Genomic DNA, 22,059 nt, shown 5'->3' on the forward strand with positions numbered 1-22,059 from the left:
GGTTTTAAAGAAATGTTTCACTTTATAACGAGGACTTAAGTAGATAACTTACCTCTACAAAAGCTCAACCTGCAAACAGCTTGAGCGGGAGCCACTCGCACTTCTCAAGCGTTTAAAGCTCTCGCCGCACCTGAAAGTTTTAAGTGCCACATGCGTTCAACTGCGCATGATCAACTTGATTGACTCGTGGATAATAGGTGAGTCGCAGTACTCCTTCATGTCAGGAAAATTGCTTGAGATTGAGAGCGCAGACACGCACGGGCCTTTATAAAATCCAATGGTTGAAGGACAATACATCTATTACAACAACCACACACACTGGTATATACAATCTCGCCAGCTCTACAAAGAAATGTTCTTAATTTAATCTGAGCACGCTGAAAGTAATCGTCTTCCTCTCTTGTCTCGCTAACCTAACGAATAGCAAAGAGATCTGACCAAAGCTGTATAAATAATCATCAAAGACACTGGGTATAGGTTACCCCAAAAGGTAATACATTTATTACAGCAAAATATTTTGAGCTGTTATCATACATAGTTCATTTGAGGTTTGTACAGCCTGATGGAATAATTACCATCAAATCCTTGTTCATCAGCATATCTCTCATTTAATTTTACTTTATACAAATCATGTATTTAATTTTTAATTATGGCATGAAACTGGCATTGTAGAACAGCAGGTTTATTGACAATTGGGATAAGGCAGAGCAGTAATGTCCATTGGGCTGCCATATATACATCATCACAACACCTTTCATTTTCACCTGTACAGTGAAAAAAAAAATCATATTACACAATATACATTGTCTTTAAGAAAATCTGAACAATTAGACATTATGTGAATAAACCTATACTCTTTTCGTAAAATTATCACCACAGTCAATAAAGTATAAACATTTTTTGTTAGTTCTGAAACGTCATGACATCTGAAAAAATTAAATGAACCCCCAAAAACGAAATCATAACACTACATGCCTACATCCCCCCCCAAAAAACTAAGACGTAGAAAAAGCTCGATTGTTAGACTCGACTGGTGCCCAGACCATGGGTTGGGGGTTCTTGGGGGAGCACGCTGTGTGCTATGAACATGCTATGGATTCCAGTTGTTGCTCGGCCTCTGCAGCCATAGCGGCTGCCTGCAGCTGTTCAGTCTCGCTCTGTAATGGGTTGGGTGCAAGCTGCTTGCGCTCGCTGTGCATGTTGTTCTCATGCCTCTTCAGGTCCGAGGCCTTGGCGAAGGCCTTGGTGCACGAGCCGCAGACGAACGGCTTCTCACCCCGGTGACGCCGCTCGTGGTCCTTCAGGTGCGACTTGTGCTTGAAGGCTTTCTCACACATCTGGCAGCCAAAGGGCCGCTCGTTGCTGTGCACGCGCTCGTGCTTCTTCAGGTCTGGCGCCCGGATGAAGGACTTGCCACACACCTCGCAGCGGTACGGCTTGAAGCCGGTGTGGATCTTCAGGTGCTCCTTGAGGTGGGCCTGGGTGGTGAAGGCCTTGGTGCAGATGTCGCAGATGAACGGCCGGTCAGCCGAGTGCAGCTTCTCGTGCTTCCTCAGCCTGTTCTCGTCCATGAAAGTCTTTCCGCACACCTGGCAGCCCAGGTGCTCCCTGTGGCCGTACAGCAGGTACTCAAATTTCATGTCGGCGGCTGCCGTGGTCCAGCCCGGGGCTTGTTCGTCTTTCACCTCTCCCATGCTGTCAGCAAAGCCGAGAGTCTGGGCAGCATGGCCTGCCAAGTCTTTGGGTTCGTTGTCCATGGCTTCAACGTCTTGGTCGTAGCAGCTCACTTTGTGGACCTCCTCGTTGGCTAGCTCTTTGAGGATGGCTTCCTGCACTCTCAGAGCGCTGTTGGGTGATTTGTCGAGGTCGTGATTGGCGTGGGTATCGTCAACTATGTCGTCAGCGGCAGCGTCGTCGTGGTCACCTAGCACCTGCACACCACTGTTTGTTGGCAGGTGAGAATCGTCAGTGTGCATTCCAATTTTGACAATGTCATATGGGTATTTGGCATTTCTTTGGTCTGTCTTTTCCTCTGTGGACAAGTCCCGTTTCTGTGAGCAAAGCTTATCCAAAAAGCGGATTCCAAGAATCTGCCCAGATGACATCATTAAGTTAACATCTTTCTTTTTGACAGATATCTTCGCAGTGTACATATAATTCAGCACCTCTTCGAAGATGTCAGAGCGGATGAAGTCTATCTCTATTACAGAGGAGTTGTCTACTTCATGCTTCTTGAACAGCTTTTTAAAGTAATTGCTGCAGGCTGCTAAAACACAGCGGTGTGCCCTGAATTTAACATCCTCAACAACCACAGCAATGTCACAATGCTCTCCCTCTAATCTCTGCTCATTTAGTATCTTCAGGAAGATGGTCTTATGTTCATCGTCAATATACTTCACAGTTTCCGACATATTGATGAGAATCCCTGTAGGGTTAGAGAAGAGAGAGAGAGGAACATTTCTGTATTAGATACACATACAGACGACTGGCTAAACACAAAGTATGAATTATTTTGAATCCTCATGATTCACATTTCTCTGAAGACAACATTCGTAATTCCATAGTGCTGCATGAAACAATTGTACCTTTTCTGTACAGAACAGGCTGAATATGCATCACCTCATAAGAACACTCATCACGGCTAACGTTGAATTGTTCAGCCCTGGTGTGTCCAAATCAGGTTGCGTCAAATATTACAACATTAAAATGGATAGTTGCACGACACTAGTCTAATGTCAGGGCATTTTAATCTCACCAATAATTTTGTAACGAGTGTCATTCGTACTACTGGCTCATAATTTACTAACAGGGAGCCACCATATTGTTCAAACATGGCTAAAGGCTATGTCAGCTAGCCAATCAGTATGCTCAAACTCAGTAATCTCGCCACTCAAAATATTTTGTACACAGCGTATGGTCACGTTATTAAATGTCGATGCAGATATTGAAGTATATAGCAAACGAAAGGGGAGAGTTGTTGATTAGTTGCTAATGTGGACCTAACCAAACAACCACAATTTCATGTTAATCTGGGAAGCTTGTGGAGAAGTTTACGTCACTTAGCGAGCAAGCTAACGTTCTCAGCTAACAACATAATCGACTTAGCTCGTTACCCAGCCGATATGTTGCTCGTTAACCAACATCCACTTTAATTTCCTATTACAATGCCAAGTAGATTACCTGGTTATATTGAAACATGGCATCTAATAATTCAGTAATCTATTTAGCTGTAATGCCAATCCCTGTCAAACACTATATTATCTGAAAGGCCTTTCTGATACATTATGTTAGCTAATGTGCTAACAAACTAGCTAGGCTACAACGACATTTCGGGTACCATAGTGGATGACTAGCGGTCGTAGATGGTAGTTACTAGCTAGCTAGCTTTCCCCATATCTGCATTGTTAGCGTCAACAAACACGGATATCCGCCATCTCTGCTATTTCTCATCATGGTCCATGCGAGCAGATTAACAGTCTCGATGCATAAAACAACAATTTTAAGACGAAAATTACATTTTCGCAGCACAGTCTTTCTCCATGCTGGGAGAAATGGACGTTTCCGATCGACGACAGGCGTGCCGAGGGAGCGCCCGTCACCGCTTGGAAAATGCCCGAGCAGCCATGAACACTCCTGAAATGACGAACTCGAGCTTTCACCACGGCCGTGAGCGCGCAGTCATCTTGGCCAAACATTATGCAATAATTCGGGAGATGTTGCAATTGTCTAAAAATGCATGTCTTACCTATTTTGTGCTATTTTGTTCCACTGAGAAAGTCTCCGTTGACTGTCACACAGCCAGTAAAGAATAATATACTTTGTGTTTGTTAGCTTGAGGACGAGCACAGACGGAAGGACGCGCTGCGCCAGCACGGAACTGCAGAGAGCGAGTGACTCAAGCGCGTACGTACGTACATCACAAATGGATGTTGTTACGCAAAATGCGCACATGCCCACACAAAGAACTGCGGCCTGACGAAGGCTGCCATTCTTACGCAAATCACAGAGTAGAAATCTCTGGAGCGCGAACCCTGAAGGTAAACGGGCGCACACTGGGGGCGCGAAAGCCACTGTTACGAGCGGGAAACGAGAACGCTAATACAGATTTAATAAGAAACTTGAAGATGCAATCGGGGCAGTGTTACCACTTGTTGTCCTGTCAACATCAGGCAACAATGCCTTTACATTTTTTGACCTATCCGTGATGATCCACTACTGATGACCTTACACTCAAATGCAAGAAATCAACATTTCCTTTATTTCATCCCAAAGCCTACCTGAATAATATGAATAGTTTGTATGAACATTGAATTATGTTGAAAACCATGGTGTGGTGATTTTAATAATATAAAAACAAACACCCAAAAATGTGACAGCCTTGGATCTACCCATAACCCTTTAATTAAAAGGCTTAGCCATAGGCTAGTAATACATGTGATGACAAAAACCAAAGCCTGCAAACATTCAGCAGGACGCATTGTAATAATTACATTGCTTGAAGAATAGGCAAGAAATAATAATAATAATAATAATACAAATACAAAAAGTGTAGGCTACTACAACCACACATGGTTTCCATTTGGTTTTAAATTGCAGTTTCTTTAATATCTTGGTTGCTTTTCAAGTTGAATGGCACAGCACTGGCTGCATCAAAGCATTAATGGAAATGCAATAATGATAGGCCTGTAAGCCTACCATACATTCATTTGATATCCAGTAGTGGTGTAGAAAATCTCTGCTCAATAACGGTCCAGCTTAGTATTCGCACTTCATATGCTGTGGCTGTATGCTAGAAAGACGCTGACTACCTAATGTGGGCAATGTACTGAGAGCTAGACACAAAAGCAGGCAGGGACAAACTTGATTCACTGGAGATGTCACTGAGAATGTTTCATTTTGTGCTATCATGACACACACACACACACACACTCACACAAACACGCACACAAATGATGTGAGCACTGTGCGCAGCTTTCATCGCTCATAAAATATCAAATCTCTTCCTTATATTAGATTTAATTTACAACGCTGACCTTGTGGAGTGGGAAGAGTCACACGTTGTAGTCACACATTTGTGATGTTATTTGAAAGAAATCTGGCCTAATATCCTCCCCATCTTGAAAAAGAAGACCCATAGAGCCATCTTGGATACTCACGAGGTTACCAGTGGCAAGGAGGACTCAAGATCTGAATTGTTTGATCACATGTATTTTTAGATTAAAAAAAAAAAAAAGACAGCCTTAAATTTGTGTAGTAAAGTTAAATTGCAAGTGTCTCGCTGTGTGTCCTGTATTGCCTGTGTGTAGTACAATTACCTCCTGATGAAGACACGTGACTTCCTCTTTCTGTTCTTCCTTCCTAAATACTAATTGTCATAACAATCTTCTTTAAGTAAACACACAAAAACGTCACGAAAAGTGAATTTATGGTTTTATTTCAGCTTTTGTGGGAAACTCATTCAACATGGATGGTTTTCAGCTGACACAGATAGTTTCAGAATGACCAACACATAAAGCTGTTGAAAAAAAAGAAACAAGGACCACATACACACACACACACACACACACACACACACATGGTTTGAGCTATCTTGGGCAGGAGGGGGTTCTATTCACTCTGTACAGTTTAAGGCTTGATGTGCCATCACAGGCTGGGACAATTCTAGGATGGATTTCAGAGCAGGGCAGAGGGGCAGAGTAGACCATTTCACAGTAAATACACTCTCTCTGCAGCAGTTCAATTCAGCAGCAGCAGCAGCAGCTATCCAACTCACTCGTTTACAGAAATAAAAGTCAAAAGATGCTGCCTCCCTTCAATTTCCACGTATTTGGGGGAGAGGGTAAATTAACAATGAAACAAAACAAAACAAAAAATTGAATTCAAGTAAAAACAAAATAACATTAAAAATAACGTTCTAAGTTCAATGACCTACGAAAGTAGTTCTATGCATTTTACCCACCACTATCTCTTTGTTTCATAACATTCAGCAATAAAGAAATCCATAAGACAGAAGAGTTGTAGATGTGGATAAGGGACGCAGAGCTTGGCAATATGAATGGCACATCTATTGCATGGTTAAATATTGTGCGCTCGTATAGGTACAGCCTATTTGTATCACTTCTGGAGTGAGCTTTACTTTAATAAATAAAATGTAGTCATCTATATCAGTAATATTTTCAAAACACCTCTAACATACATTCTTGTCCCTTTAGACTGAGTGCGCAGGTTGAGTAAAATGTACACAGATTCATTTCTGCTAAAATGTTTCTTTTTTTTTTTATCACTATTTTTTTTCCTCTTTACAAAAATGCTGAATTGTTCCCTTTCATGCAGAATACATGATCCGATAGTCGACTGGACTTGACTGCCATGTGGGTTTGTAAGCCTGGGTGGGTGATGGTGGGAGAGTGTGTCCAGAAGTGCTTAGATGAAGTAGTATCCAATCGTTTATGGTGCTGTTAGCGTGATCGACGTTTCCCCAAGCGACCGTTTCCGCCGTACAGTGTGAAATACAAGATCCAAAAGCATGAGGTGTTAGTCCTGCAAAACACAAGCATACAGAACAGTACAATATAAGTTCTTGGATAGTTATGTATCACAACATGAGTAATTAGGCTAGTCACAAACCTAGTACTGGGTATAGTATTGATGCAACCTTGCATGTACATTCATAAAGCTAGTACAAAGTAATGTAATCAAATATAACTTAATATGGAACATACTGATAAACAGTTGTTTGACAGCAACAAACAGAACAGCAATTACTTTACCTACTAACATGGAAAATAGTTCTTAGCAAAGCATAAGACATTGTATAATTGTCAATGCTTTACAATAGAGCAGAAATGAACTAGAGCTAGGACACCAAACATTACGGATTAAGAATACATATATCTATGTATACATGTATATCACATGCAAAACCAGTCCATATAGAAAACCAAGCAGCCAAGCACAGGTTAGAGAAACATGCTTAACTGATGGCGAAAACAGTGGTTGACAATAAGAAATATGTTCAGATAATGTCACATATAGGCCTCTTCTGAATGGTGGGTATTTAGTTTGATAGCTTATGTCAAGATAGTTTAAGTAAAAATATTAGTGTCCTGCAATAAATGATAAAGTACCCAGCTTCACCAGCAGGGTGCACTGTATCTATTCACTACAATACCAGAGGCCTTGACTGTATTACTTTTGTTAGCTGTCACAAAAAGCAATATATATTAAGACAAATAAGCGTCCATTATTGCTTATTGTCAATGAATGATGAAGCTGCAATAAAAGGAAAAAAATTAAAAGTTAAGTTAGCATCCGATCTGAAAGGCAGCCACCATCCGATGGAAGTAAGTCCTCGAGGCATGAGAGCACCAGACTTAAGCAGTTATGTTGCACAGAAAACAGATGCAAAAGGGGTGTAAGGAGGGCAAGCCCGAAGCAGATCCAGGTTAAGAGGTCGGCCATGGCGAGCGGCGGTCTGGCAGGGCAAGGAGCTCAAAGGCAGCTAGCGGGCTGACGTAAGCGTGAAGCTGCCGCTAGCACCTCTGCCTTCCCCTTACCTGCTGTCATTCGTCACCCTCCTCTGGCGTGATCTCAGTCTCTTTATGGACCACTACTTTGGTCACTGACATGTCGGGATGCTGCTCTTTGGCCTCTTTGATAGCCTGAGCCAGGGCCTAGCTCGAGGGAGTCAAAGGAAAATTGTTGGACACCTTATTTGGCCTCATTTGAGAAGTACTCTGTTTAACTTAGTCATTATCACTTCAACAGCATACATGCTTGGAGGCGCATTAAGGTAAACAGAAGAAGTAGAACAGGTGACAGCACAGAGCTGCAGGGGACTTTTGGTCTCACCTCGTCATGGTCGATGTCTGCATCTCCTGAGATGACGATCCTCTTCTCGATCCTCGTTTCTGAGATGCCGCCCTTCACAGTCTTTTAAGGACAACAAGAACAATAAATAAATAAACAATACAAACAGGAGATCGAGGTCCATTTAAAATTCCTCTTCCACACTCTGCCCTCGCCGGCACAGACACATCGATTAATGTCGGTGGAGGCCTGACCTTGGTGATATGCGTGGTGGTGGTGGTGCTTGTTGTTTCCGACGTGATGGTCTGGGCGCTCAGGAGCACTCCGGGCTCGGCTTCACTGTCTGTGTCACCCTGAGAGACAGAAACATATTCCCCAGTGTCACTGCAAGGTCATCAGGGCACGGAGGACAAGTCTTTGCGTATACGGCAGACCCAACATTTAATGCAGACTAGTGACGGAAAATATACATACGCTGCTAGCAGTTTACGTTTTACATTAAACAGATACTTTTATACAAAGCAACGTACAAAAATATACAATTTAAAAATATGAGCAACGCCAATAGACTACAGTACATTTTGTTTTACTTCTGTACCAGATGTTTTCATCAAACTGTAATGTAATGTATTGTAAATCCTACTTTGTAGGGGTAGGATTGTAAATACTTCTGATAACCTTAAAATGAGATATGTTACACAGCTCCAACCGTGTGTGGCATTTAAATGCATTGGGTGAGCATGGGGTTGGTGCAGTCTAACTGTCTCCATACCTGCAGTGACTCATATGTAATGGTCTTCATTTCGGTTTGTATTACAGGGACTTCCTGGGTCACCAGATTTTCCGTTTCCCCAGCCATGGAGCTGCTGAAGGTCATGACCTCTGTCTGGAGCACTGAGGAGAGCTGGAGACATAGCAGCAGGAAAAGAAGAGGGTCAGACCACCATGGTAGAGGTTCACACCATTTCTACCTGTATTACATGTATCTGCTTCCATCACAGAGTCCTCTTTGCACTGCCACAAAACAGACACTGAAAACAACTGAAACAGTAACAGACACAAAGAACACAATACAAAGATGTATGCACACTCAACACTCACACACAATATGTTTTTTTTTCTAAAGACACAAAGCCACAAAAACCACGTAGCAACACAGAGGTCATGTTCACAGTCACGGGAATAGCTGGGGAAGATGTGAGACAAAGACCCTACACTCCACTGGTCACAAGAGCAGTCTCACCCGGCTCACAATTATTTTGTTTAAACACCGAGGAGCTTAATTTGCGAGTGCTTATGACAATTTATGCACTAATTAACATACAAATGATCTGCAATTTCATTGCACGACTCTTCTGTTGAAAAATGCAAATTAAGCTATTCTCCGACTTGTTCACTTGGAAGGTGCTCATTCTGCTAATTCAGTCGCATTGCAGATCGCAGAAATGAATACCTAGTCACAAATCATAGTTCTAGAATTCAACTAAGCCAACGGCACAGCAATCTGAGCATCATTATATGCAACGGCAGGAAAATAAGAGACTGCAATTACCAGAGACCACCAGACAAAGAAAGTAATTCATGTAAAATGTGAGGTTACGTCAGGTGCGCTAGTACATTTTATGCAGCAGAAATGCCCAAAAGCCATATCATAACATTACTGATAATGAAGTAGACTTTGATCTGCAAGACTTTGTACTGAGAACAACCTTTTTCAAGCCTGATGAATTTTTGAGCCGTAATGTACTATTTAATATACTGCAGGCAACAGCAGGGGATTATCGAAGAGACGTCTTTTATGCGTTTCTTCTTTTTTTTTTTGGTGGTGAGTTTATTTCCGTTCTTCCTTTTGTTACTTGAGGCAGAGCAGGAATGCAGAGGAATTTGTTCAGGAAGGCAAGGGCAAGACAGTGAGGGGGAAGAAGAAGGGACTGTGTGGATCAGCAGGCAGGTTCTTAGTGTTTATGTTATAGTGCACCAACTGTTGAAGCTCATGCATTCATAGACATACAAAACTCTCTCACACACACACAAACAGACAGGAACACACAAACAGACACACACACACACACACACACACAAACACACACACACACACACACACACACACACACACTCACACACACACACACACACACACACACACACACACACACACACACGATGCTTATGAATAGTCTTTCAGGAAGTGATGTATAGCAATTGTCTGTCTCGCTTGTAATACCTGCCTTGAATAAAAATACACTATTGTGCATCAATGAAGAATACATTCTGCTGAACCTGCTCACTGAACACACACACACACATTCACAGAAGATTCTGGAAACTGGGTGGGGGGAACTACTCGCAGGAGGGAGTATGTTGGATCCCACGAGGAAGGATTAATGGGGGCTGGACTGGACTGGGCTGGACTGGTTACCTCATAGAGAGGCCTATCTGTTTCTGCCTCCATACTGACACCCATGGCGTGCTCTGCTAGCCGCAAAGGGGAAGAAGGGCCCATGTTGGGTGACTGGTCCCCAGAGCGGGGCTCATCATCACTGGACATTGAGAAACTCTCGCCCCCTGACTCGCTGTCGGTGGATGGCCCTGGACCCAGGCTGGGGCCTGAATCTGGGGCCGGTGTGGGGGGTGGTGGGAACGCGGTGTCATCGGTCGTGGCGGACAGAGGCCCGTCAAAGTTGCCGGATTCCAGACTCTCAGAATCGCTAGTGGCGCTTTCAGACTCGGGTTCGGACTCGTCTGTGTCATCATGCAAAGGCCCCTGTGGTTCCTGCTCGGGCGGGCCGGCCGTGTTGAGCTCCTCGCCCTCCTCCGGCTCAGATTCAGTGTCTACCTGTGTGGCAGTCTGGTCCAAGTCCGACAGCTGATCCAGAACCTGGGCTCCATCCTCGGAACGACCCTCCTTCGTCACCTGCAGCTTCTCTGGGCTGTCCAAGGGCTGCAAGAGACAACACACTCAAAGAATCAGAGACCCAGCAGTCCGCATCTTCAGACCCTCAGAGATACAAGACATGACAGCACTTGTATCCGTTCGCTTGCAAGTCAAGAATATACTCGTAACATAAAGGACATAAAGAAAAAAAGCGTGGGTGAAGGAACACAAATGAAGGTACACAAAGCTTCTACTCACATACTGACTTGAAGCTCTTGAAGGTACACAAATATTTTATTCACATACTGACTTGATGCTCTTGAAGGTACACAAATATTTTATTCACATACTGACTTGATGCTCTTAAAGGTACACAAATATTATATTTGTGTACTGACTTGATGCTCTTGAAGGTTTACAAAAAAAAAGGCACAAAGAGACCTTGCACTTCCTCTGTCTATCCATAAACGATTCCTCTCCGTAAATCTGTCGCTTGTTAACGGGCAGAGGAAGGGCATAAGCATGACTGACTTGGCAGGGCGATGACAAAAGATGCCAGACAGGGGAGGAAGCGCACACACTCACACACACATACACACACATACACACACGTGCGCTTGTGGTAGACTACTACAACAACAAGGACACAGTGACCTAGGAGAATCAGCATGCACACTGACTGCAGATCAGTAGGCACAGGCCCACAGACTAGCGTTGGAGGGCTAGCACCGAGAGGAATGAGTGGCCACCTTGGTGAAGGCCTGACTATGGGGAGAGGAGGGGGCCCATCCGGGGCTGGTTGGCTGCTCGCGGGCCGACTGCAAGAGAGCCATGAGCTCCGGTGACATCTCGTCAAAGGTGGGCTTAGGCTGAGCAGGACAAGAGAGATGAAGAGTCAACACAAACACACACACACATACTCACATACGCACACACAGAAAAACACACACTCACACACACATAAGAGTAAAGAGATTTGAAGCTTGAGCACACAAATACATACACAGAAAAACACAGTAAGGAGGAAAGGGGCGTGACAGAGAGACAGTGAGGACAGGACAGACAAACTCAGTGAGCTGGGAGACTGGGGGAGGCCAGGGGTTTATTCATAAGAGCATCATTCTCTTAGGAGAATCCGAATTGCTGAAGTGGTGCTACCACGTGCTAGTGTATGTCGGACATGAAAGTCAAAACAATGGATTTAAATTTCCTCCCAAATACCTGAAATGAAGACACAAACCCTAAGTAACTGGAGCTTTCGTTAGCTTGTTATATGCAAGAATTTTGAAGTGCTTAGAGCAATTACCAGCTCATGCTCCTGAATGTTGCCTTCAAAAAGCTTCAATATGCTCATCAGATCTCGAGTCTCGCAATCTTCTTTTGAGAATAAATGATTGTAGAAGGTAAAATTATGTATAATTGCCTTTTTTTTACCCATGCAACAGCTGTCCATGACAAAGAAAATCTGATGCAGTCAGGGTAAGCACCATGACGACCATCATGCTATTATGATCAGAAAGTACACAACAGGACAACTACTATGGTGTATTTTACGCATCCACGTACCACCAGCATTTGAGGACATCTTCAAGTCAAAGTTTTAGACAGAGATAGGCTCACAGATAGCTGTTTCAAAGCAACTGCCAATCCAGTAAAACAAGAATAACTTATCCCCAATGGCTACACCTGCTTCTGCTTTCATATCACAGCTTTTGATTTCAAGTCAAAAAAAGGCGGACAACAACAGAGCCAGAGCGAAAACCTTAGGAGGAGAGTTCTCTTATGAATAGGGCCCACGTCATTCCACATCAAGCAACATTGACACCAAAGAGCAAAGCATAGAGTCAAAACAGAAGCCATTTTTTTCTAAAATAAATCAAATAATACCGAAGCCAAAGTGACACATTCCGTTTGCTTATCTTGCAGCTTGGGATGGGCAAACATAAAAGCTGCCCATTTTGCGTGTGTTTTTTTAAAGTGACAAAAAAGAAGTTTGTGCCCATGAAGCCAAACAGCAAAACAAAAGGTGTGGGTGACACCAAATACCATGGTAAGGGATTTGGGTCAAACTGAGCAAACCAAAGAGGGAAGTGGCATACCCACAGCATTCATAAACATTTCATCTCAAAAGCAAAAAGCACTGGCTTTACTTCGGCAGCCATATCTATTTTTTAAAAGCCAGGCTGGCGATAGCGGGGGGAACTCGAAGGGTAGTGGCTTAGGGGAACCATAGTGAGGAATTGTGGGTAATTTAGTGCTGGCATCATACTACCACTCTGGCGGTGGGGGAGGTTTTGGCTAAATAGGACACAGGGCCGGGACTCAGGTGGGGCATGTCCGGCGCGGGGGACTTCGCCGGGGACTTCAGCGTTCGGATCGGCGATCCCATCAGAGGGGACGTCCTGCCTCCAAGGAAAGAGTCCGCCAGCGGCCTCAGGTCCGACTTCTCAGAGTCACCGGTCTCCTCGCCGGAGCCGATGACCACTGCCGCCGCTGCCACCGCTGCCACCCTCACTGCTCCGACACTCTGCCCAGGGCTCCAAGATGGTTTGACGGACACCGGCGGTGGTGCCGCCTTTGCAGGCTTCGTCAGCACCGGGTCAGAGAGCTCGTCCTCCGTGTCCACTGGGATAATTTTCACGGCGGTGGCAGTTTGGTCAGGGATGCTACTCAGCGGGTAGGAGGGCGACGGCAGGTCCCCGTCTTTGGCCCGGCTCGTCATGGTGACAATCTTCCCCGACGTGGTGTCATAGGACTTGCCCAGGGTGTAGGCCTTCTCACGAACCTCTTCGGTCTTGGCCGTGGCCTCGCCCTGGAGGCTCTCAAAGGTTTTGAACTCGGAGCTGTCACCCTCCCCGTCCTCCACCGTGTTAGTCACTGCCACTATTTTGTAGTTGAAAACGCTTTTCTTTTCAGCTACCTTAGGGGGGACTTTGCTTACTATTACCCACCCTTCAGAATCCTACATCAGGATACAAAGACTGTCGTTAGCCAGCACTGCATGAAGGCACATGGGTTATTCTCAAAGCCACTAGATCTGCATCTCACATACTCAATGCACTTAGTGAGATGAAAGGACAACAACAGTCATTTCAGTCAATTGGGTTACTGACTTCAGTATCATATTCTGTTTTATGGAACTGTATGTGAGCTTCGGTACGGGATTATCCCTTAGGCATTTCCATTCTTTATCAGTCCCCACGGCATTTCATGCAGACAAGTGACAAACTGTGTATTACTGGGACCAAGTAATCTCTTTTATGGTTGACCTGAATGTCGAAAAGTGTTTTTGTTAAAAACTTTGACGACAGAGTTGAGTCGAGTTGATTGATTTATCAAACACCTACCACAGCAGTGCTGGTTTCAAGAAGAGTGTCCTTAGTTTCGGAAGCCCCTTCAGCCATGTCTTTCATGTCCTCATCTTTCCCGTCTTCTTTAGTCTTTGTGAATGGAAGCGGGACAGGGCGTGAGAAAATGTGAAATGTGAAAAGCAAATCTCAGTGCAAATCACAAACAATCGAGACCAGTTAGTAGGCAGCAGCACCATGTGGGCTGCGTCAAATTACATATTCCATTTGATATTTCACAGAGAAATTTCATAACTCGCCTAATGAGCAACTTCTGAGACTGCTTTTCAATCCCGCCGCAATCATCCCCACCCAACACATCCCGCATAACCATCCCAAACATTTCATATTCACTCCAATATTCATCAACACGCAGCGAGCACCAGTTTCCCCTTCAGGGGAATCAATTCGGTGAAGCTCAGACTTTGATTTATGTGTTGAGTTAGAATAAAATCCTAACAGATTAGGCAGTGCTGGTGAAATGTGCTTTTTTGAAAATGGTTAATATTAATAACTATATATGGCCTGCTCCTATGTTAGTACAATATAGCATGTTTGCCTGTTTGATCATCACAGCTAGTGTCGCCACAAACGAGAAGGACCCCTCCCCCCCCCCACTTGTGTTCCTCTTTTGAAGTTACATTCATATAATTTATATAACTGGGAGATTTTTCCTGTGCTGATGATATGCTAAGCAAAGGTGTATGTTTGTTCCCATCTGACATTTCCACACTTCCATTTCTTTTTGGAGCAGCAGAGGGAAAAATTAGTTATTATGGGCGTTTGCTTGCCATACTATCCACAGATGAGAGGTAGAAAATCAATGTGGCACTTCCACGGGTAAACCTCCTCTGTCAATTTACAGAAATTAGTGTTTTAACACCATATGAACCCCATTGTGTGCTGCTGTGGGCCCTCCGAGATGTACAAAGCCTAGAGAAGGCCAGTTCAACGACAGGAAAGGAGAGGTTTTATATTTGTCCTCAGGGCTTTCTCACGCAAGGATATTTAGATACAAGATCTGAGAGGGGGAAAGGCTATGTGTTGTTTGTGAAGGTAAAGATCAATAAGGACGCCGTGCATGCATGCGCTTGCTTACTTCGTCGGGAAGGAGGGGCTCGATCATGGGCGCGTCGTCCAGCCGCGGTGAGCGCAGAGGGGAGGACGAGAGGCGCTTTTCCCACTCTGTGAGGCCTGGCTTGTCCCCTCCCTGCTCCAGGAAGGACCTCTTCAGCTCGCTGATGTTGGTCTGGTGTTTTACCAGCACGTCCGGCCCGTCATCAGTGTCCTGATTGAGACAACAGAGAGAGCTGATGTTGTAAAACCAACACTGGGTTAGGAAAACACTGTGAAACAAAGCCAGGTTGCGCATACAAGGCAATTGTAGGACAAACATCTTTTTCACCATTATGAAAACGGCACACCCCTTAGCACAGTCTCCATGCATATAAATCTGTCATTCTACATGCCCTCTATTGAAAATCAATAGCTTAAAGCAGGTTATCTGCATTAATGTTATCCCCTTGACAGCGGTTATACAGCTACAGTACATGTCTTTGAGAACAAAATCATGGTTATCCACTGCAGGAACTTGAGGGCCACTGTTGGAGGCCATCACCTTTAGACAGTTTTCCTCTGAGGGAACCGTCTCTGTAGGACCCCTTTGAGGAACCGTCCCTGTAGGACCCCTTTCAGGGACGTTTTCGGGGGGCGAAATAAGTACCTACTCCGGGGTAGGTTTTTTGGCACTTATTGGTTAAACGCTTATTCATTAAACACAACATGAATGGAAGACAACAAGTGCCAGTTTTACCAAAGTTTACGCAGTGAATACAGCTAAATAAATTATAGTTTACAGAGTTACGTTGTTGGGGTTACAGTCACTGAATGAACACAAGAAAGATATAGGCTTTAATTATTCATAGTGGACCTGGCATATTCATTTATCAAGTTATTAATGCTAAAGCTATTTAATTGAGTGATAGCAACTTTATAGCAAATGTTTAACTGTTGACTGTTACCTAACTGTTGAGGTTATCCTAATGTTATCTAGAAAATGGTCTAATGTTGGTGCTGCCGCCGGAGAAATATATCATTATTTTGTCTTACTGGGAATTGACGTCACGATCGAAGAGCAAAGATAAACGTGACTTGTAGGTCTATAGTTCCTGCACTGCAATGGAAACAGAGAGGCTGAAAGGGCCGTCTAGGGGGCCGTCTAGGGGACCTGGTAGGAGCCGAGAGCTCCTGCAGTTAAAAAGTCTTAGGGATTGAAAGAAAAGAGGACCTTCCAATTTTGTGAAAATAATGTGCATTTGGTGAAAGAAGAAAAAGAAATGAATCCAGCTCTCTCCACTTCTTTACCTGTGCTATTAAATTGTCCCGCTTAATGCATCTCCTGTGACAGATCTGTACTTATTGCTCCAAAATCACAAATTACAAAACCTCCCAATTATGACTTCCACTTTCCTCTCCCCAAATCAACACAAACTATTTTGCATCCACATCATGCAGGCAACAGCTTGCTGAAGACATTCAAGTTGAAAATTATACCAGTAAGGGGGCACAAAGCACACACACACAGACATTTAAAATGTGTCTTTTCACAGAGTCTTTTCACTAAAGCCACTCAATGCACTTCTGGGTCATTCCGTACCAACCTCCAGCATCAGATTGCTATGTCTGATAAACACATTCTCTCCTTTTATTCTCCTTATGAAACTGGGCTGAAATCAAAATAAAGAAAAAAATCTGTTTCTCAGGAGCCTTGGACTCTAGACCTAAGGCACAGTCTTCCAACATTCACTTCCCCACGACAAGGAATGTGCATCATTCTGCAGAGAATTCTCATCAGATTGTGAAGTAGTAAGTAGATTTGTGTAAACTCTCAGGTGTGCATGGAATACCTGTGTCCTCATTTCTGACTCGTCCTCCTGTTCCGACTGCAGCCACAGAGAATAAGGAGAGAAAGGTTATTACACAAATTCACTGATGTGTAATGGTGAATACAACCAGGGGAAAACCATGCTACAAGTTTTTGCTACTTAATTAACACAAATGGTATGGAGAGAAGGTGTACATGAGGACAATGAATGTGCATCATATGAAAACACTAGCTCTTAATCTACTAATGAAATCTCAAAATGATCTACTTATTCTCCAGTGATTTAAGCAAACTACTTTAAGATCAATGCCTCCAATTATGTCCCTTAATAATTATTAGATAAGCTAAAACTACATCAGCTATATCACAAGTATGGATGGTGTCAAACGCAAATGAAAAGGAGATTTCAGTGCTGTGATAAAGGATGAAGAGTTCTGGGATGATGAAGACGTAATCTAGGCACGATAAAAAAACTGCCCGCTGGTACAAACCTCTGTGGCTGTCAGATCACCATCGACAGCGGTGTCTGTAAAATCAGTCTGTTGTGGATCACAAACCCACACATCCAAATTGAAGGCATGAACAGAGAGAGAACCACAACTGTCAGTTAACCACTTCCTGATAGTGAAACTACATCTGAATGAAAGTGAAAGGAGTTCAACAGATTTGTCATTTATAATAATTCATAATTTATAATATTACGGAGGAAAACATTATTGTTCTATCTATTTAGTTTTGTTTTAAATGAAACATGTGCACAATGACACACAGTGGTTTTCAAACGTATTCAATCATCTACGAGTACCTGAAAGTATGATGCACATTGTGAATCACCTTAAACTATTTATACCTTGACCCTCAACAATCTCCGAGATCAAACCAAGGTGCACATGAACCACTCCACACTGAAGAAAGCGTGCTGTTCGAATGCAGCAAAAATGGTGAAACTGAATGGCAACACGGCCTTGCATAAAATTGAAAAACCTTTATTTTGGTCTAGTGCTTCGACCTCAGCATTGACATTGAGTGTGCTGTTGAGAAGCATCTCCGAACAGTGTTCTGATAAGTGGCTTGCGCACGTCTCCTGCCTGCCTGCACACACACACCGCGCACAAGGAACAGAGGGTACTAGAGCCTTTTTTCCATATGAATGGTGTTGATTGGCGCAGGTTCGTTCATCTTAATCGACCAAGCACAGCCTGAATTTACAGTTCCATACATAAGGGTGTACTCGCTTGAGTGTGTTCTAATGATCACCCAACATGAATTGGATGGTAAGTAAATATCCATACCCATTGTGTTCATTTTGACCAGCTGTGTTTTGAATTTAAATATGTCAGAGATTAGATCTAGAGATTAGATCTATGAGCACTGTTGATCATGACATTAGGCTAAGATTAGGTTACATGGCCATAGCAACAACTATGCATAGGCTTAACTTGAAATCGAGTTTCCCTGCTCCTCGTCCAACGTATCAAGACAATCCCTGACAATCAACAAATGAACACAAAATACAATGTCTGCTTTTCTTCAAATTTAAAAGTTTGTTTGTTACTAAGCATGATAAATGCCACAACTGGTGAGTTCATATCCATATCCAGCTCGTCAACCATTATTCCTTAATCACCAAATCAACAGAACACCACAATTAAACAACTTTGGTTTTTATAAAATAAGCATAATGACATCAACAAACATGGCGTACCAAACATGGAAGCCATACTTGTGTCCTCACACTCCACGGAAGAGGAGAATGTTTGTTAGAAAGGTGCTGTGGTGCTTGATCCATGTGGTATTTTTACCAAAGCATGTCAAAGGCACTTCATTAAGACCTCATGGAACTGTCAGCTTGTGGAAAGGGGGTATAATATGTCTCCTTTAAGTAAGGTAGAAAGGCTGCGAAAGTGTCCCGGCATACAAAAATATCTGACTAAGTTAAGGTGACGCAAAGCTTAACGTTAGTTTCCTCCATTTATACCCCAGTTGCCATACATGTATTTAGGTATGTGTAACAAAAGCCCACAAAGGAAACGTTTGATTTAGTCTAAAAAGAAAACAACCTGTTTAGTCCCCAGGCTTCTTTCTTTAGTCAAAGATAATGGAGGTTGCTTGGTTACAATTGATTCCATTATTTCAAATCCCAAATCCTTGCTAACCTAAATGTATGTGGGCTAGCTTGCCTGCTTGCTTGTTCCCCAGATAACAATGTCATTTTACCATGGAATACCACTCAAAGTTCATACCACTTCAAACTGGGCAGTTTAGAATGTACTGCCGTTACTATTATTGTTACTATTGAAACTTAACCAGATTAAACTTTTTGACCAGATCTGCCTCATGCTTGTCTTGATATACAAAATAAAGACACACTATGGCACTATGACTATTGAACGATGACTGAGCCAATCACAAACGTGTATCTTCAATGTTATTCGTCACATTTCGAGGTGGACCTGGTGCAATTTGGCCCTGCTCAGGAGAGGGTCCAAAATGAGTGTGGTGAGGCACAATTTTGCCGCCGTATTTTTTTTTATGGAAATACAAATTAGCTTGGAACGGCCATAAGTGCCAATGGAAAACCCAAAAGTCGCCCCTTAAAACAGACAAAACCTTTTTGTTGTGCTCCAGTGCACCACTATCTCAAAAAACAGAGCATCTGGCCTGTCACCAATGAAAGCATTGAGGCAATTATATCTCAAAAAAAGGTCTGCGCTTGCTTTGATTTGTGGCAAAGCTGCCTGGTTAATGAAGCCTTTGTCAGAGACTGGTGCAGCATACCTTAGTGTCCTGGCGTATGGGTGTTAGCGGGCTGGCTTGGGAGAATTCTGTGCCTCTCGTTGTCTCGTCTTCTTCCTCCAGGACATCCACCACTCCGATAGCAGCGTGGAGTGGGACAGGGGTGATGGGGGTGATGGGGGTGATGGGGGTGACAGGGGAAGGGGAGGGGAAGGAAGCTGTGGCAGCCTCCTCTGCTGTCTTCTCCTCTGCCTTCTTCTCTGGCGTCACCGTGGTGATGAGGTCACTCACAGCGAAGCCCTTTGCAGTCCCGTACAAGGCCGTGCCCATCTCTGCACGCACACGTACACACAGACACACACACACACACACACACAAACAAAGATACACACATAAGCAAGCACGCACATACACGTACACACGAGCACACACAAATGCGCGCACACACACACACAAATGCGCGTTCACACACAGATGTTTTTTCATCACTGTGAGGTTTTCCTTCATTGCGCCAAGATTGCAGTAGACCTCAGGAAACTGACGCTACTGTGTTGCAATCTTTATTAGCACACTTTTCCCACATTCATTATGCACCCACAGGGGTCTCAGGCAACACCATCAAAGCAGGGGTCGATTAACACACGGAGAGACACACAACTATAACAGCCCCACTTCCATGTGTTAGCCATCATAAAACAAGTAAAACCAAAATAATACTGAAATCATTGTGCAGTCAAAATGGCCAAACTCTGCCAAGTGTCGTAAATGCTATAAGCATTTTAAAAGCATAGCAGAAATATCTTCATGGATTATCTTTGCATTTACACAGGCAATTAATCTGAAACAAAAAAGATCCAGATTAATAGACATGAAAGATATTTCATCCGTAATTTAGCAATTTTTTTCAATTAAAAATACCTTTCGAAATGTACACCTTGTACACCTTCAAAGAAGCAAGTCCTGAATATAAGGAATGTTTAAACTTTAAACACTTATTATTTTTAATCAGTGTCCTCATATTCAGTATTCATATCAAATACTGGCTCAGAGAGCATTTTTTAAGATCCGCAGGAAATCGAATTAAAAGTAGCCCACAAAAGGTTTGAAGCCAGTGGTGCAGAAAAGTCATTAGTAAAATTACAAAAAGGTTACCAACACCTACTACATTAGAGAGCATCTTGCTCAGACCGGGTCTAAACATATTGTGGTCTTGCATGAAATGACTCCCTTGAAGGTTATAGGATAAATTATTCCTACAGCCCTGTCCGTTAAATAAAGTGACAAACGGCATGAGGACATGACCCAGAAGAACTAGGCTGTAGTATTTTATTCCCTGAGGACCCCAATTTACAGGAAAGCTTTACTCTACATTTAATTCCTTCGACCCAAAAGGCAAAAAGCCCCCCCGGTCCAATCCATTTATTGGACCAGCATACAAAGGACATGATTGCTCTATGGATCTAGGCCACGCAGAGGGTGGGGGGTGATGGGGGGGGGGGGGGGGGGGGGGCCTTGGGTTTCACACCAGCTAGCCGACAGCATGTGCAAAAATGAATTACAACCTCGAGAACTGAGCGTGGAAAAGTACCAGCGGAGCAAATCACATGCTATGCTAGCAGCGCAATCAGTCTGAATGCATGCAGAGCAACCAGATGAGACAGGCCGCAAAAAGTAGGCATGAACAGGAAGTAAAGTAAAAACCACTGTGATGGAGAACGAAAAAAAGAGTGTGTGCAGAAAAAGAGAAGCGAGCGAGAAAAGAAAAGCCAAGTGATGACTTAAGCAGCTGAGACTACAGCCCTTTTGCTTTCCCACAAGCACACGCGCGCGTGGTTACTTGCACAGCCTAAGAGCACTGCATGTATCTACCTGTTGGTTTAGTGCCGTTTAAGGTGGCAGGTGGCTTAACTCCGGGGACTAGAGGTGCTGTGTGTTTGGGGGTACTCTGCTGAGGAGCTGAGGAGATCGATAGGAGTTAAGCGCTCTGGTAAAGATCAGACAGAAACACACTGCCAACTGTGAAGAGGAAGGATTAGCCATTACAGTAGCCTTTCGTATATGAAATAACACAGTATGTACTGCATGAAAGCTACTTGTGGCACTTCACATACAGCTTGGACCAACAACTTCTCAGTGTCAATGGCACACATTTAAAAAAAAGTGTTTGATTTACAGACAGAATTTTTTTTACTTAAATATATTATTTCAATATAGTGTTATTTTTTTCACTTTCACTACATTGTGTAGTCAGCACTCCAAGGACAAACCCAAATTCTGTAAGCAGTAAGCTGAACCTTGGCTACACATATGCGTTGACATTACAAATGGAGGCGAACAAGTGAAGGCATGAGGCGACCATGGAGCTCTCTTGTACCCCAAACTAGTGCTAATGATGGCAGATGAATCAT

General features: G+C 43.5%; 2 protein-coding genes across 9 annotated transcripts in view; both read right to left on the minus strand.

Annotated features, from left to right (window-relative positions):
- Nucleotides 1–529: 529 nt before the first annotated feature.
- zbtb14 (zinc finger and BTB domain containing 14) lies at nucleotides 530–3,881 on the minus strand. 2 transcript variants are annotated; one of them, XM_080854689.1, is made up of 2 exons: nucleotides 3,746–3,881; nucleotides 530–2,425 (listed from the first exon to the last, which is right to left on the minus strand). In XM_080854689.1, exon 2 carries the CDS (start codon nucleotides 2,409–2,411, stop codon nucleotides 1,080–1,082), a length of 1,332 nt encoding a protein of 443 aa, XP_080710815.1. In that variant the 5' UTR covers nucleotides 2,412–2,425; nucleotides 3,746–3,881; the 3' UTR covers nucleotides 530–1,079. The 2 variants fall into 2 exon arrangements, with proteins under 2 accessions (XP_080710815.1, XP_080710814.1); XM_080854688.1 differs by lacking the exon at nucleotides 3,746–3,881 and adding an exon at nucleotides 3,516–3,609.
- Nucleotides 3,882–5,413: 1,532 nt separating this feature from the next.
- The window catches only part of epb41l3a (erythrocyte membrane protein band 4.1-like 3a), a 57,931-nt gene continuing 41,285 nt past the window's right edge, over nucleotides 5,414–22,059 (minus strand). Inside the window, exons 12-26 of one of the 7 annotated variants that reach the window (XM_080855017.1) lie at nucleotides 21,521–21,607; nucleotides 19,694–19,983; nucleotides 17,407–17,454; nucleotides 16,938–16,973; nucleotides 16,692–16,757; nucleotides 15,131–15,319; nucleotides 14,032–14,124; nucleotides 12,954–13,646; nucleotides 11,434–11,553; nucleotides 10,646–10,750; nucleotides 8,582–8,713; nucleotides 8,064–8,162; nucleotides 7,852–7,932; nucleotides 7,557–7,673; nucleotides 5,414–6,540 (exon numbers count right to left, since the gene is read on the minus strand). In XM_080855017.1, coding sequence (XP_080711143.1) covers nucleotides 7,563–7,673; nucleotides 7,852–7,932; nucleotides 8,064–8,162; nucleotides 8,582–8,713; nucleotides 10,646–10,750; nucleotides 11,434–11,553; nucleotides 12,954–13,646; nucleotides 14,032–14,124; nucleotides 15,131–15,319; nucleotides 16,692–16,757; nucleotides 16,938–16,973; nucleotides 17,407–17,454; nucleotides 19,694–19,983; nucleotides 21,521–21,607 — 2,150 coding nt within the window. In that variant the 3' untranslated portion in view covers nucleotides 5,414–6,540; nucleotides 7,557–7,562. The remainder of the gene's footprint in view (nucleotides 6,541–7,556; nucleotides 7,674–7,851; nucleotides 7,933–8,063; nucleotides 8,163–8,581; nucleotides 8,714–10,645; nucleotides 10,751–11,433; nucleotides 11,554–12,953; nucleotides 13,647–14,031; nucleotides 14,125–15,130; nucleotides 15,320–16,691; nucleotides 16,758–16,937; nucleotides 16,974–17,406; nucleotides 17,455–19,693; nucleotides 19,984–21,520; nucleotides 21,608–22,059) is intronic. The other 6 variants (XM_080855018.1, XM_080855021.1, XM_080855020.1 and 3 more) reach the window with 6 other exon arrangements.

Source organism: Sprattus sprattus, assembly GCF_963457725.1.
Source record: "Sprattus sprattus genome assembly, chromosome: 17".
Taxonomy (NCBI): domain Eukaryota; kingdom Metazoa; phylum Chordata; class Actinopteri; order Clupeiformes; family Clupeidae; genus Sprattus; species Sprattus sprattus.